Here is a 13,805-nt window from a genome sequence, read left to right on the forward strand (position 1 = left end):
CCGGGCACGCCGCGGCCCTGGTTTGGGGGCGCGTGGCTGCAGACCGGGCCGAGCGCCCCCCGCATCCCACCCTAGTTAGTCCGGGGAAGACCTCGATCTCCTCCCCTCCTCCTCCTTCCAGACCCCCGAAGGCCCCGCGCCCCGCCCGCGCCTCGGTTGGTCCGGACGGTACTCTCCGTGAGGACGGAGCACCCCCGTGTTCCCGGACCCCGTACCGCCGGGCCAGGTCGGCAGCTGGGCTCCGTTCCCTCCCGATGCCCCCCCCCCAGCAGCCAGCTCCGGTCTGCAGCCCTGCGCTGGGCGCCCGGGTCCCCGGGAACCTCTCCCCGAGCGCTCCCCAGCCTGGAACAAGCGCCTGTGACCACCCCGAGTCGGGTGTCCGGAGCTACCGGTGTGGCCTCACCGCCAGCTTTGTCCAGCGTTCGAACAGCTTTTCTTCTGTCTGGCAGCCCATGCCTTGGGGACCCCCCTCACCCCCAGGCTGCTTACCCCTTCCCCCTCTGCTCCCACCAGCCTGGGCTCCATGTAGCCTCTTCATCCCGGCTGGATGACCTTGGGCCACTTAGGAGTTTGGACCCAGGTCACCAGAGACTGGCCCGGCCCGGCAGCCCCAAGCTATATTTTTCCAGACCTGCTGGGGTATCTGGTCCACACCCCAAACACTCAGCCTTTCCAGGTAAAAACCTCGAGTCTTTAGAGAGTGGGGGTGACCTGGGTCAGGCCCCTTTTCTTCCCCAGCTGTTTCCTAAGGACTCTGGAGTCCTTAGGAAAAGGAAATGTGGCCCCCGCGGCGCCCAGGCCTGGCCAACCACAGAGGATGCCTGCAGTTCTCCCCCCCCCCTGCCCTGTGTTAATTGGGAGTGAGTCCTGCACTCTGGGCTGCAGCTGAAGCAAGGGTTCGAAGCCGCCTTTGCCAGCCTCTCTGCCCACCCTGCCTGCTGTCAGGCAGCGCAGATCATCCAGACACCCCACCCGCCCCACTGCATGTCTGTCCTCTCTCACAATCACAGCCCACCCTCCCCGCCGAGTGGACAGGGAGTCTGAGACTGGCCAGACTGGTTCCTCCAGGTTCCTTTTCATGGGCTTCTCTAGCTGATTGTGTCCACTCACTCTCTGTGTGGCCTTGGAGAAGTACCTGACTTCTCTCTGGACCTGACCTGTAAAATGAAAGACGAGGTCCAATGTACATTAAGGTAACATCTAACAAGACAAAACTAACAGCAAACAGGACAGAACTGGGGTTGGCATTTCATAGGGAGATGGGCAGTGAATCCCCGCCCCCCCTTGTCCTCCTTAATGATAGCCAAATACAAAGTAGGAAGGGCAAATGGGGTTGGGGGGCGGAAGAAGGGGGACAGAGCAGGCAGTTGCAGCCACACTAGGCAGGTGATGTTTGAATGCAGACCTGAAGGAGGAAGGGCTGGGAAGGAGGAACCTTGGATATATTTGAGGAAGGGTTGGTGCAGACCAGAGAAACAGCAAGTGCAAAGGCACTGAGGTGGGCGCTGCCTGGCACATTTTCAGCCACCTAGTAGAGAGGCTCCTGGCCCCGGGAGTGGACTCCTGTCCTTCCTGGGTCCAGAGGTGGAAAGGTGTTGGGTACGTGACAGTTGGTAGTCACAGCAAGAACAATGACTATAACTGGCATTTATTGGGCACTAACTGTGCGGGCAGTTACATCACCTCAGAGTGAGTAAAGTGCACCTGTATTAACACTTGCAGAGGAGGGAGCTGTGAGCCCTGCACACCCCCCATTTTCGGCTCCACCTCGGTGGTCGTCAGGCTGCTTTGCCCCCGCCGCTGCTCAGGCCTGGTAGGAGCACCCGTCTGCCTGGGTGGAGTCGGCCTGTGAGATGTGGTTCCACAGGGTCGGCTCCAGGGCTCCCGCTCTTCGCTGGGGTGTGGCGGTTGCGGTCTGCTGGGGGGTGGGGGGGTGGGGGGCTGTGGCCTGGTGGTGGAGGACCCAGAGCGGCCACCCCGGGGACGGAGGGACCTCTCTGCACACTGGCACATGGCCTGGCAGATTTGGCCAGGGTGTGAGGCCTGCCCCGCCAGGCTAGAGCTCCACAGAAGGGCGTAGGCAGCGTTCCACCCGGGGCTTGGCTTTCCTTTCCAGGGCCTGGGGACCCCCAGGGCCCGCCACAGCCCCTGGTGTGTGCCACACAGGTACCCCAGCCCCAGGGGGAGTGAGGTCTATGGGTGCAGCATCCTGGGTCCAGCAGTCCTGATTCCCCCCACGCCCACCTTGGCATGAAGATCAGGACGCAGGGCGGAGCCGAGCTGGAGCCCGGGGTTCATCCCTGGGGGCCTGAGCCCCTGTCCGCACCGCGCAGGGCAGAGCCCTTGCCCTGCGGCTGCCTCTCTTCTCCATCTCTCTCGTCCACTTCTCATCTTAACCCAGTCCACCGCACCTGTCCCTCCTGCTTTCGAGGCGTGTCTCTGCCCAGGCACAGAGAAGGAGGGAGATGACACCAAGCCTTTGTTGTGGGGGACAAGGTGTACCCCCCTCAGCCAGCCAGAGGTCACTGCTATGACTCAGCTGGTCACCATGCTTGTCAGGAAGGAGCTGGTGGGTGAGGGTCCAGGGCCGCCACCGGAGGGCCAGTGACGCTGCTTAGGCCCCCCGCGCGCAGGCCCGCCAGGCTGGGAGGACAACCCGCCCGCAGCGCGGGGCAGCGCAGGGCAGCGCCGGCGCCGGCCAAGGCGGCTGGGCACCGTCCGGGCTTTGCAGCAACTGAGGTTCCAGGCCCAGGAGCCCAGACTGCAGAGGCCCCAGAGTCAAAGTGAAGCAGGGCGTGGAGCGGCGCAGGCCTGCAGCAGGCCAGCACGGAGCCTGGCCCCTGAGCCCGGCCGAGCCTTGGTTTTCTCATCTAGAAGAGTCCTCCTGCCCCTTCCTTGAGTAAACGCGCTCACTGGGGCTTGAAATGCAGCTGTCCAGCGCCACAGGCCATGGGCACCTGGGAGGGAGGGGGAGGGGCTGGGCCGCCCTGGGGTGCCCGCGCCCTGTGTCTCACAGGAAGCAAGATCCAGGAACTTAGGCGACTTCACTTAGCACTTAAAAACAAACAAAAGGCCCACGGAGAGCAGAAGCGGCTGGCAGGTGGGCCCACGGGTGTCGCTGTCATTGACCTGCCCACATCAGCCTTCAGGCAGCCGGGCGGGCTGTGCAAGGGAGCCCCTGCCCTTCATTTCCTGCTGGGCTTCCCCCGGGGCTTCCTGCTTCTGAGCCAGGTCCTGTCCCACAGACCGGAACTGGAAATGGGAGGGCTGCTACCGTGACCTCCATGACCCCACGCTGGAGCAGGAGGCTGGCTGAGAAGCAGGAGCGGGGAACCCTGGGACCCGTTCCCTGCAGGTGACCTCCGCTGTCCCCTGCACCACGGGGACAAGAGGCGGCTGTGTGCTGACACTTCCTTCCCAGGGTGCACCGGGGCGGGGCCCCCATCACAGCCTGGCCCCCGCCCTTCAGACCCTGCTCAGGAATGTGCCCCGGCCTTCAGCATTTATTAAGCACCAGCTCAGTGCCAGGGCCCTGCTTAGGAATAGACTAGAAGTGGGCACTAGGGCGCTTGAGGAGCCGGCCCTCAGATTTGACGGCCTTGGGCTACTTCCTCCATCTCTACTTGGCTTCAGGAGGGCGGAGCCTGGCTTCGTGATGTCACACGCAGTGACGGCATGGCTGCCGCTGAGGCCTCACCTGGAAAGTAGCTCGGGCTCTGCTCACACACGTGGTGGCTCATGCCTCAGGAGGCTGAGATCTGAGGATCGTGGTTCAAAGCCAGCCCCGGCAGGAAAGGCCGTGAGACTCTTATCTCAAAAAAACTACTCAAAAAAATTTGGAGGTAGAATGGTGGCTCAAGTGGTAGAGTGTTAACCTGGAGCACAAAGAGGCCCAAGGACAGCACCCAAGCCCTGAGTTCAAGTCTTAGGACCTGCAAAAAACAAAACACCTTGTCACTAGTAACTGAGCGCTAGTGACTCACGCCGGTAATCCTTGCGACTCAGGTGGCTGAGATCTAAGGACTGAAGTTAAAACCAGCCCTGGCAGGAAGGTCTGCAAGACTCTTCTGTCCAGTTAATGACCAAAAAAGCTGAAAGTGGAACTGTGGCTAAAGTAGTAGAACAATAGACTCCAGTGAAAAAGTTCTAGCACTGAGACATTAGTAGTGCAAGGAAGAGTGTTGCTGTGGTGTGTTCAGAGGGAAGCCACACCGGAGCTGCTGCGCTGTGCCTCCAGCTCCTTCTGGCTACAGCGATGCCAGGGCCAGGTGACAGACGCTAAGGTCACCTCAGGGAGTGGACAGAACAGTGCACTGTCCAAACACGGCGGTGTTAAAGTCCCCCCTCCATCCAGCACCTGCTCCCTCCCTGCAGCCACCTCGAGGTGATGGCGGCTCCCAGAGGCCCTGGCTCCCCTGGACCTCCCAGCTTATGGTCTGCAGCTTAGGCAGGCAGTCTCTGGGAGTCACCTGCAGGGGGGGAAGCAGGTGTGCAAGAGGCTTCACCGTTCCCAAGGGCCTCAAGGGCTTCAAGGCCCAGGAGGCCTGCACTGAGGCCCAGCCTCTGGGGGTGTGGCCTGCTGTCAGGGAGGGCTGGTGCGTGTGGTGGTTGGTGGTGTGCTGAGGGTGGGGGTGTGGCCTGCTGTCAGGGAGGGGCTTGGGTGCAGTGCTCTCAGGCTCTCGGGGCCCTCCCCCGCTCTCCCCACAGGCAAGCGGTTCCAGGAGTGGTGCTGCGTGATCCTGTGCTTCGGCCTCATTGCCCACAACTTGGTCCACCTCCTGTTGCTGGCCCGCTGGGAGCACATGCCCCTGGTCATCGTGGGCATCGGTGAGTACTGGGGCCCCCAGGCGCCCGCCTGCCTGTGGGTGTGTGCAATTCGAAATGCTTCCCCCCACCCAATGCGCTCCCTGCTCCCAGCTTGCCCCCAGCATCCACACACACGGCCCAGACAGGCGCTCTGTGTACACTGCACTGGCCACTGTCCTGAGGACTCACTCCTACCCCAGGGCCGTGGCCTGTGCTGTTCCCTGTGCCAGAGAGGCTCTCCCTGATTGCTCCTCAAAAATCAAGGCAACAGTAACTCATGTCTCTGTAATCCCAGCTATTCAGGAGACCAAACTGGAGGATCCAGACAGGGTACAGAGGTCCACTAGACTCCATCTCCCAAAGTAGCCCGCAACAAGCCAAGCAGGGGCTATGGTTCAGCTGGTAGAGAACTAGTTGAACAAGCAAGCAAGCAAGCAGGGACTCTTGAGTTCAAACACTAGTACTGCCTGGCACACAGCAGGTGCTGTGTGCTTGGTGAATGTGTGAAGGCCCCAGGATCCCTGCCTGCCCTCTGCTCAGCCTCAGGGCTGGACAGAGGTGCTCTGAGCCTTGGGGCCTGGTCCAGGGGGTGCCTGGCAGGCAGGAGGCGGGGTACGCGTGAGGTTCACACTCCTGCCTCCTGGCCCTGGGACCACAAGAGGCTGGAAGAGACATGGTCACCACAGGGCCAGCGCCTCCCGCTGCTGGCAGCTTAGCCAGCACCAAGCCCCTGCTGGGCATGGATACTTTACAAAGCCTTGTGACCTGCCTGTCAGGCCTCACCTGGGCCGCACCTGGTTAGTCCATTCTCACCCCACAGACCCCCAGCTGGGCCAGACAGCCCCCAGTGCACGCATGGAACAAAGAGTGGGCAGGGTGGGGGGGGTGAGGGGTCCCAGGCAGGTCACCCCTCCTTCAGCGCCTCCCACACCCTGGTGGCTGGAGAAGCTGTCCTAGGGCTCCGCTTCCACACCTCCACCTCTGGCTGATAAGGGAGCAGTCTGCAGATAGTGCTGTTTGCACAGGCCCTAATGGATAGGAGCAGCACCCCGGGCTGCTCGTCAGCCTCAGGGAGATGATAAGGGTGCATGCCAGCACTGCCAGCCCCGCCCTGGCCCCCGGGCTCCACGCCCAAGGCTGGCACGGGAAATCAAAGGACCTGGAACGCGAAAGGTGTCTAGTAGGTTAGCCAGCCACAGCGATGCCAAGCCTGGAGTGTAAGTACAGTGGCCCTGCGGAAACACAGCAGGAACCGCAAAGGCCCGAGGCTGGCGCGTGTCCATGCGCTGAGTTGGGGGAGCATCATGGGCAACAGGGGCCTCTGGGTTTGTGACAATTACCAGTGACCCTGGCACAGCCCCCCCCAGTCTGCCCTGTGTCCTCCACACCAGGCCTTGGAGGTGGGGGCCTGGAGGGACCCCTGCCTACCCGTCCAGTCTCTGTGCACAGGGGACAAAGAGGCTGTGCACCTGCCCTGTGAAAGAAAGCCTGGTAGGCCAGCAGCCCAGAGCTGTGCTCCAGGAACAGCTGTGCGGGGCCCGGGGCGGTGGCCTCACTGCCAGTGCTGTGGGGCAGCGAGGAGGGCCTGGGCACCCACTGGACAGATGCCGAGGCCAGGGCACCTCATCCCCGAAGCTGCCACCCACTGCCCACCCAGCGCTCGTGAACCCTGCGGAGAGGCCCGTGGGCCGTTTCCCACATCCCTGCCTGAGCCTGGCCTCTGACCACAGCGCGGCCCTGCTCTGGCCCTGGCAGCCCCACTGGCCCAGCTCCCCGTGACCGCAGGAGCCCCATACCCCACGCATGCACACAGAGCAGCCTCAGGAAAGCCAAGCAGTTGGGATGGAAAAGAGAGACGGTGCTTGCTTACTTAGCAACCTCTAGTTTTTAGGAGGTTGAGATACACAGGAAGATGGATGCACTGTCCCCACACACCCAGAAAAACACCGTCCGACTTTGCCATCTTGCATTAGCATCGGACATTTGGCGCAACTGATGTACAGTGTACAGGCTGTATTCCAGCCATTTCTGTTTCCCTTTCCTGTCCCAGGAAAGGGGCCACATTTTTTTTTCCCTGGTCATGGGGCTTGAACACTGGCCCTGGGCACTGTCCCTCAGCTCTTTAGCTCTAGCAAGCGCTCTACCACTTGAGCCACAGCACCACTTCTGGTTTTCTGAGTGGGTTATTGGAGATGAGTGTCATTGGCTTTCCTGCCCGGGCTGGCTTTGAACCGCAATCCTCAGATCTCAGCCTCCTGAGTAGCTAGGATGACAGGTGTGAGCCACCAACATCCCAGCAAGGGGCCACATTATGTGGAGTTGTCACTTGAAGATTTGACTCTGAACTGTGATCTAGTGTGTGCATGTGCGTGTGTGTATGTGGGTGTGTGTGCGCACGCGGGTGGGTGTGTGCTGGGGGTGGAACCCAGGCCTCGCACACTCCATCTTCTCCCACAGCCTCTACCTGCATGGCCAACGCCACACCCAGCCATCAGACTCCTCCCATTTCCTCGTGGCCCTGACAGTTTTGTGGCCGGCTAAGCGCTGCTGGGGCAGCTCTTGTTTTGCCAGTGTTTTTCTGGTGATCAGGACGGGCCTGGGGAGGGGGGCAGAGGTCCCAGGCCCAGGCAGGAGCGGGGTCAGCAGTGCTGTGGGTCATTGCCCTTGATTGCCTGTGGGCCCAGGTGTGTGCCGAGTTCACTTGAGGCACCCATGTGCACACACCAAGCGTGCGCGCAGTGTGGGGGTCAGCCTCCAGGAATGTCAAGCCATCATCAGAGACCCTCCTAGGTCTGCTCACCGCAGTGCAGAGATCAGAGGAGGTGAGACATCCAAGATGCTGGCACCAGAGCTGTGGCCACAGACAGACAGACAGAAGTGGCCTTGCCTAGTCCTAGGAGCTGAGAAAGGAAATCCGAGGCGTGGGGCTGCTGGGGAGGCTGTGCCAGGGAGAGGCTGCCTGCCAGCGACCGCACAAAAGCCCTTCTTTGTCCTCTCCCCCCACTCCACACCCATCCCTGCCAAGCAGCAGGCTGCCTGACTCCAGCCCACCCGCCTTCTGCAGGGCCGGTCTCCGGCCACGCCCCACCCTCCGCGGGCCCTCCAGCCCCTCCTGTGCTCACCTCCGCTGGAGTCCTCCCTCTGTGGCTGCGTGACTTGTGCCACAGTGCTCTGCAGCTCCTGTCCCCGGGAAGGTGCCCTGGGCTTGGTTGTCACCCAGGGGCTGCAGACACGCAATTCACAAAGGAAACAGAGTCAGAGGAAGTGGGAGGGGCTGGCCCAAAGCCACCAGCTTGCGTGGTCCTCTGGTCCTCTGCCCTGGGACCCAGGGAACACAGGGACCCCATGGCTGAGCCGGCTGTGCTGCGGGCCTGCTGTGTGGCTGGCTTCTTGGATTCAGGGTGTCGTGCTGAGTCCTGGCCCTGGGAGGCTATGGTGACTGGAGAGTGTGCAAGCGCAGACCTCAGGTGTGAAGGAGGGGAGCTGTACTACAGGGCAAGAATGTTCCAGGTCTTGGGGGGGAGGTGTGGAAGGGGCAGGTGCAGGAAGGCTGCAGTGGGCGGGGCGATAGTGAGGTGCTGCCCCTCCCCCCGTGCCCTCCCTGTGGTACAGGATGACACCCCGCTGTGTCAGGTGTGGGTCTCCAGGCCCCCACATCACCCCAGAGGGGTGGCGCCTGCCAGCCTCGCCCACGGTGCCAGCCCTGCGGCGGCCGCTGGGACCAGGGTCTCCAAGGGCTCCGCTTCTGCTTCTGTGCAGAGAGCAGAGGAGGAAGCAAGGCAGGAGGAAGCCGGGGAGGGCTGTGTGGTTCCCCCCCCCCCGCTTGTCTCTCCAGTGCCCCCCCAGCAGGGAGGGTGCCCCACCCCTGGGGCAGCTCAGGGCCAAGAAAGTTAGGTGAACCCCTTTCTCCAGGGAAGAAAACTAGAAAGGAGCCCCCGCCCCAAGAAGGAGTGAATGGACTGGCGGGTTGGGTGAGCAAGCGCGGGCCTCCACTCACCCTCCTCTCGCTCACAGTTGCCGGCGCGCTTGTTGCTGACTTCCTGTCTGGCCTGGTGCACTGGGGGGCCGACACATGGGGCTCCGTGGAGCTGCCCGTTGTGGGGAAGGTGCGTATGCGGCCCGTGCGGCCTTGGGTGGGTGCCCTTCCCTGGAGCCTCACCCTGTCCGGGGGTCAGGGGCCTCCCAGGCAGAGCAGAGCAGAGCAGGCTCCCTCCCAGAGCAGAGCAGAGCAGGCTCCCTCCCAGTCAGAGCAGAGCAGGCTCCCTCCCAGTCAGAGCAGAGCAGGCTCCCTCCCAGTCAGACAGAGCAGAGCAGAGCAGGCTCCCTCCCAGAGCAGCTCTCCTGGCCTGGCTGAGGCACAGTGGGGAGACTTGATTGTGCAGAGCTTTTGGGTTTTTGGTTTCGTTTTTTTTGGGGGGGTCTCACTGTGTGGGCCAGGCTGGCATCAAAGGCACTATCCATTGTCTTGCTTTGTCTAAAGTGGATTTATCTTGTACCTGTCAGAAAATCTAATGTGAGCTGAGCTCTCAGGTTAGAGCTGACGGCAGGGTAGCTGGGGTCATAGGACAGCCTCCCGCCTTCCTGCCCACCTCCAGTCCAAGGTCCCAGCCAGAGTCCCAGGGCCCAGCCCCTGTCACATGGCCGTCTTGAAGCTGGTGATGGCTGGAAGGACTTGGGTTCTGATTGGCCAGTCTCGGTCACGTGGCCATCTTGAATGGCTGGAGGGACTTGGAATCTGATTGGCCAGGCTTGGTCACATACCCACTGTGGGGACGGGTCAGCCCGCCCAACAGTGGTGCTAAGAGAAAAGGAGGATTTTAACCCAAGGCAGGCGTGGAAGGTGACAGTGCTCAATGTCTCCTACTGCAAGCGGCCACTTAGTCCGGGGGTGCATGGAAGCAGGTGGCCTCCACACCTTTGTCGGATCATTTCCACGCGCCTCGCACCGTGTCGTAGGGCTTGGGGTACCTCGTGGAGGAGTCTGGGGCTCCAGGGCTGGGTCAGGGCGGGCGTTCCAGGCCCAGGAGGTGACCAAGCAGGGCAGATTGGGTCTGGAAGGCACGGGCCATGGGCTGATGGCCACGGTGGCCCCTGTACCGCCCAGGCTTTTATCCGGCCCTTCCGGGAACACCACATCGACCCCACAGCCATCACAAGGCATGACTTCATCGAGACCAACGGTGACAACTGCCTGGTGACCCTGCTGCCGCTGCTGAACATGGCCTACAAGTTCCGCACCCTGAGCCCAGGTGAGGCCAGGACCTTCGGGCTGGGTGTGCGTTTCCAGGACTGTCCAGTGACGCCAGAATGGTTCTGGGCCAGGTGTGGTGGCGCACGCTTGTCCTGGGTGTGGAGGAGGCAAAGAAGCGGAGGATCTCAGCCCAAGGCCAAGATACTGTCCAAGGCTGGGAGTGTGGCTCAAGCAGTGGAGCCCTTTACGAGGCCCAGAGTTCAACCCCTTGTGGTGTTGGACAAGATGGCCCCTGTTCCCAGCCTCTCCTGGCAGTCAGCGATAGCCACTGGGCTCCAGGTCCCAACCTGCCCCCCCCCATGCCAACACCAAGCTGCTGTACCCCCTCTCCTCCGGTGACACCCGCATCCCAGCCTGCCTGCCTGGTCCTGGGCCTCGCCCCTGAGCATTGGCTGCTGCCCAGGGGTGCTTGCAGGAAGGTGGAGGCCCCCCCCTCCGTCAGCCACTCCCAGGCCACCGCCAGCCTCTGCCCCAGAACCCAAGGCCTGAGGCCCAGGGAGCTGCCCGAGGGCGGGACCCCGTGTGTGTGACGGCCATGCGCATCCCCGCAGGAGCCCTGGAGCCGCTGTACCCCTGGGAGTGCTTTGTCTTCTGCCTGATCCTCTTCGGCACCTTCACCAACCAGATCCACAAGTGGTCGCACACGTACTTCGGGCTGCCGCGCTGGGTGGAGGCGCTGCAGGACTGGCACATCATCCTGCCCCGCCGGCACCACCGCGTCCACCACGTGTCGCCCCATGAGACCTACTTCTGCATCACCACAGGTGGGGCCGCCCCGCCCCCACCCCGCGGGGCCTGGCACCTACCCGCACTTAGTGTGGCCTGAGCTTGGCCTCCAGCCGGGGGAGGCAGGGTCCCCGTCTGCAGTGAGTGGACGCATGGAGGGGAGGGCGGTGGAGAGATGGGGGGCGGTCCTTGCCTTTTAAATAAGGCCTGAGGGGGGAGGGACTCCTGCCAGCAGTTGAAGGGCCATGTCTGTCGTCTGTCTCCGCAGGCTGGCTGAACTACCCGCTGGAGAAGGTGGGCTTCTGGCGGCGCCTGGAGGGTCTCATCCAGGGCCTCACAGGCGAGAAGCCGCGGGCGGACGACATGAAGTGGGCCCAGAAGATCAAGTGACTTCGGGAGCCCACTGCGGGGACCAGCCGCCCCAGCCTTGAACGGAAGCCATCTGCCAAATCCCTGCCTCGCCCAGGGGACCCCGCCCGCCCGTGACAATACTTGAGCCACTGACTTCAGTTCTTCTTCCTTTTGTTTCCTGGGCCCCTCCCCAAGCGCCTGAGCTGCTGTCCCAAAGCCCAGCACTGCAGAAAAAGGGAGCCCCGCCCCCACGCCCGCTGCCCTGCCCCAGGGCTGAATGAGGCCACTGACATGGCCCTCCTGGCCCCAGTGGCCCAGGGAAACCCGGACCCTTGGGCGCCCCTGCAGGTGGACAGCCTTTGCCGCCAGTGGTCACCCAAGATGGCGCCCGCCAGAGGGGCCGAGGGCAGCCAGCAGCAGAGGCCAAGACCCCCGTCACGTCTGGGCACCCTCTCCCTCTGCCCGCCCCATCCAGCTGGCTCTGCGGTCACAGCCAATGAAGGGCTGGTCACCTGGGAAAGGACATCCTGTCTCCTTACAAGGTGTGTTGGAAGGAAGCGGGGGCTTTTTTATTTTGGGGTTTTTTTAAAGGTGCTTGCTTGTTAATGTATAATAGAACGCCTTAATATCTTTTCTGTAACACGGAATACTATTTTAATGTCCTGTTTTGGATGTACATAATATATTTATAACAAAGCAGCAAGAGTCTCCTTCACCCTGGCAGCCTCAAGGTGTTTCCTGGCTGGCTGGGGCGGGGCCAAGAGGTCAGGATGAGCTCCGCCCCCTCCCCAGCCCCCCCCTCCCCCCGCCTGGCCTCCAGGTGGGGCTGTTAGCCCGGGTAGAAAACTACTGTCACCTTTCCAAGGGGACCCCCAGCTTGGGGTGGGGGTGGGGGACCGTTCAGGGGACCATGACAGATAAAGGCTGGTCCATTCTGGAGCGTTCCTTCATGTCGCTGGCCGGTGGGTGTGTCAGACTCTGGTCTTGACACTGGACTACAGTGAACTAAAGCCCTGCCCGGAGTCGCTGGGCTGGGCGAGGGGAGACAATAAATGTGAATAAATGCACATGGAACTTCCCCTGATGATGTGTGAAAATGAAGCAGGCTCCTGGGGCCTGCAGGAGGCCTGGGAAGAGGGGCCTCCTGGGACGTCCCCCTGAGAGGTCCTGGGGAGGAAGGGAAGCTGGGAGCCAGGCTGCTGCCGAGGTGGGAAGCACTGGGCACCTCGGAACGAGAAGAAACGTGCTTATCTTCTGAACAAGTCGTTAAAAGGTCCTTCCTGGGGCTCAGGGGTGACACAGGACTGAGATGGCTCTGTTGGTAGAGTGCCACACGCACTGGGACCCGTGTCCATCCGGGGGGGGGGGGGAGTCTGGCCTGCACGGAAGAAGAGCCTCAGTAAGGCATTTGTTTAAAAATGGCTATAACCCATGGGACTAGGAAGGTGGCTCAGGGGTAGAGCGCTTGCCTTGCATGCATCAGGCCCTGGGTTCGATTCCTCAGCACCACATGAACAGAAAAAGCTGGAAGTGGCGATGTGGCTCAGGTGGTAGAATGCTAGCTTTGAGTTCAGGCCCCACAACCCCCCCCAAAAAATGGCTATAACCCCATCCTCAAAATTTAACTTGACGCCATGTCTGAGGATGGGTAAAGAAAGAGGTATTAGAAGTTTGCCCCCCGACCCCCACCACACACAATTGAGAACTAAAGGCCGTCAACTCCTAGAGCTGTGAAAGTGCCTGGCCGGTTCACACTGGGGTTTGGCAGGACCCGGGATTCCGGGTCTGCTTTTCCTGAGTTGATGGGACAGTGGGGCACTCCCCACCCGCGGGCTGCGGCTGCAGCCAGCCTCGCAAGATTGCCTCTCACCGGCCCAGGGTGGGCATGTGCCTCCCCAGGAGCCAGTCAGGTTGCCCAGGAAAAGCAGGGTGTTCTGATTGGCCAGGACTGACACAGTCTCCTGGGCCAGAGGTGGAATTAACCCTTCCTTTTTTTTTGCCAGTCCTGGGACTTGAACTCAGGGCCTGGGCACTGTCCCTGACTGAGCTTCTTTTGCTCAAGGCTCACTCTCTACCACTTGAGCCAGGATTACAGCACTACTTCTGGTTTTTTCTGTGTGTGGTACTAAGGAATCAAACCCAGGGCTTCATGCTTGCTAGGCCAGCACTCTACCACTGAGTCACTTCCCAGCTCCTTCCTAAGACTTTTAAGACTGAAAGTATGGGATGTGTAGCTAATGGGGTCAGAACCAGTGTCTAGCTCCTTTCTGTCCCCAAGCCCGGTGGCTGATGAGGGAGGGCGGGGTGGGCTGTGTGCTGGACTCAAAGGTGGCCCAGGATGGGGGTGGACAGAAGCCAAAAATCCAAATTTTAAACATAGATGCCATGTTGAAAACATACCAAGAAAAGCTGAGCATGATGCCTGGGTTGAAGAATTGCTTGAGCCACAAGAACAAGAGCAAACTAGACCAAGTCTCAAAAGAAGTCTAAGGCTCAAGGGGAAGGGCATTGTTCTAGCAAGCAGGGGGTCTTGAGTTCAAATCCTACTACTGCAAAAGAAAGGAAAGAGGAAGGAAGGAAGGGAGGAAAAGAAAAAAAAAAGGGCTGGGAAGGTGGTAGTGGTAGAGCACTTGCCTTGCATGCCTGAGGCCCTGGGTTCGATTCCTCAGCA

The 13,805-nt window shown here is 61.3% G+C and overlaps 1 protein-coding gene across 1 annotated transcript in view; it reads left to right on the forward strand.

The window, feature by feature from the left end:
* LOC105991639 (transmembrane protein 189-like) overlaps positions 1-12,203 on the forward strand; it is a 16,178-nt gene extending 3,975 nt beyond the window's left edge. Inside the window, exons 3-7 of the mRNA XM_013024307.1 lie at positions 4,708-4,827; positions 8,821-8,912; positions 9,911-10,055; positions 10,609-10,821; positions 11,052-12,203. Of these exons, the coding sequence (XP_012879761.1) occupies positions 4,708-4,827; positions 8,821-8,912; positions 9,911-10,055; positions 10,609-10,821; positions 11,052-11,173 (692 nt within the window). The 3' untranslated portion in view covers positions 11,174-12,203. The remainder of the gene's footprint in view (positions 1-4,707; positions 4,828-8,820; positions 8,913-9,910; positions 10,056-10,608; positions 10,822-11,051) is intronic.
* The last annotated feature ends 1,602 nt before the right edge of the window (positions 12,204-13,805 follow it).

Source organism: Dipodomys ordii, unplaced genomic scaffold, assembly GCF_000151885.1.
Source record: "Dipodomys ordii isolate 6190 unplaced genomic scaffold, Dord_2.0 Scaffold75, whole genome shotgun sequence".
In the NCBI taxonomy this organism is placed as follows: domain Eukaryota; kingdom Metazoa; phylum Chordata; class Mammalia; order Rodentia; family Heteromyidae; genus Dipodomys; species Dipodomys ordii.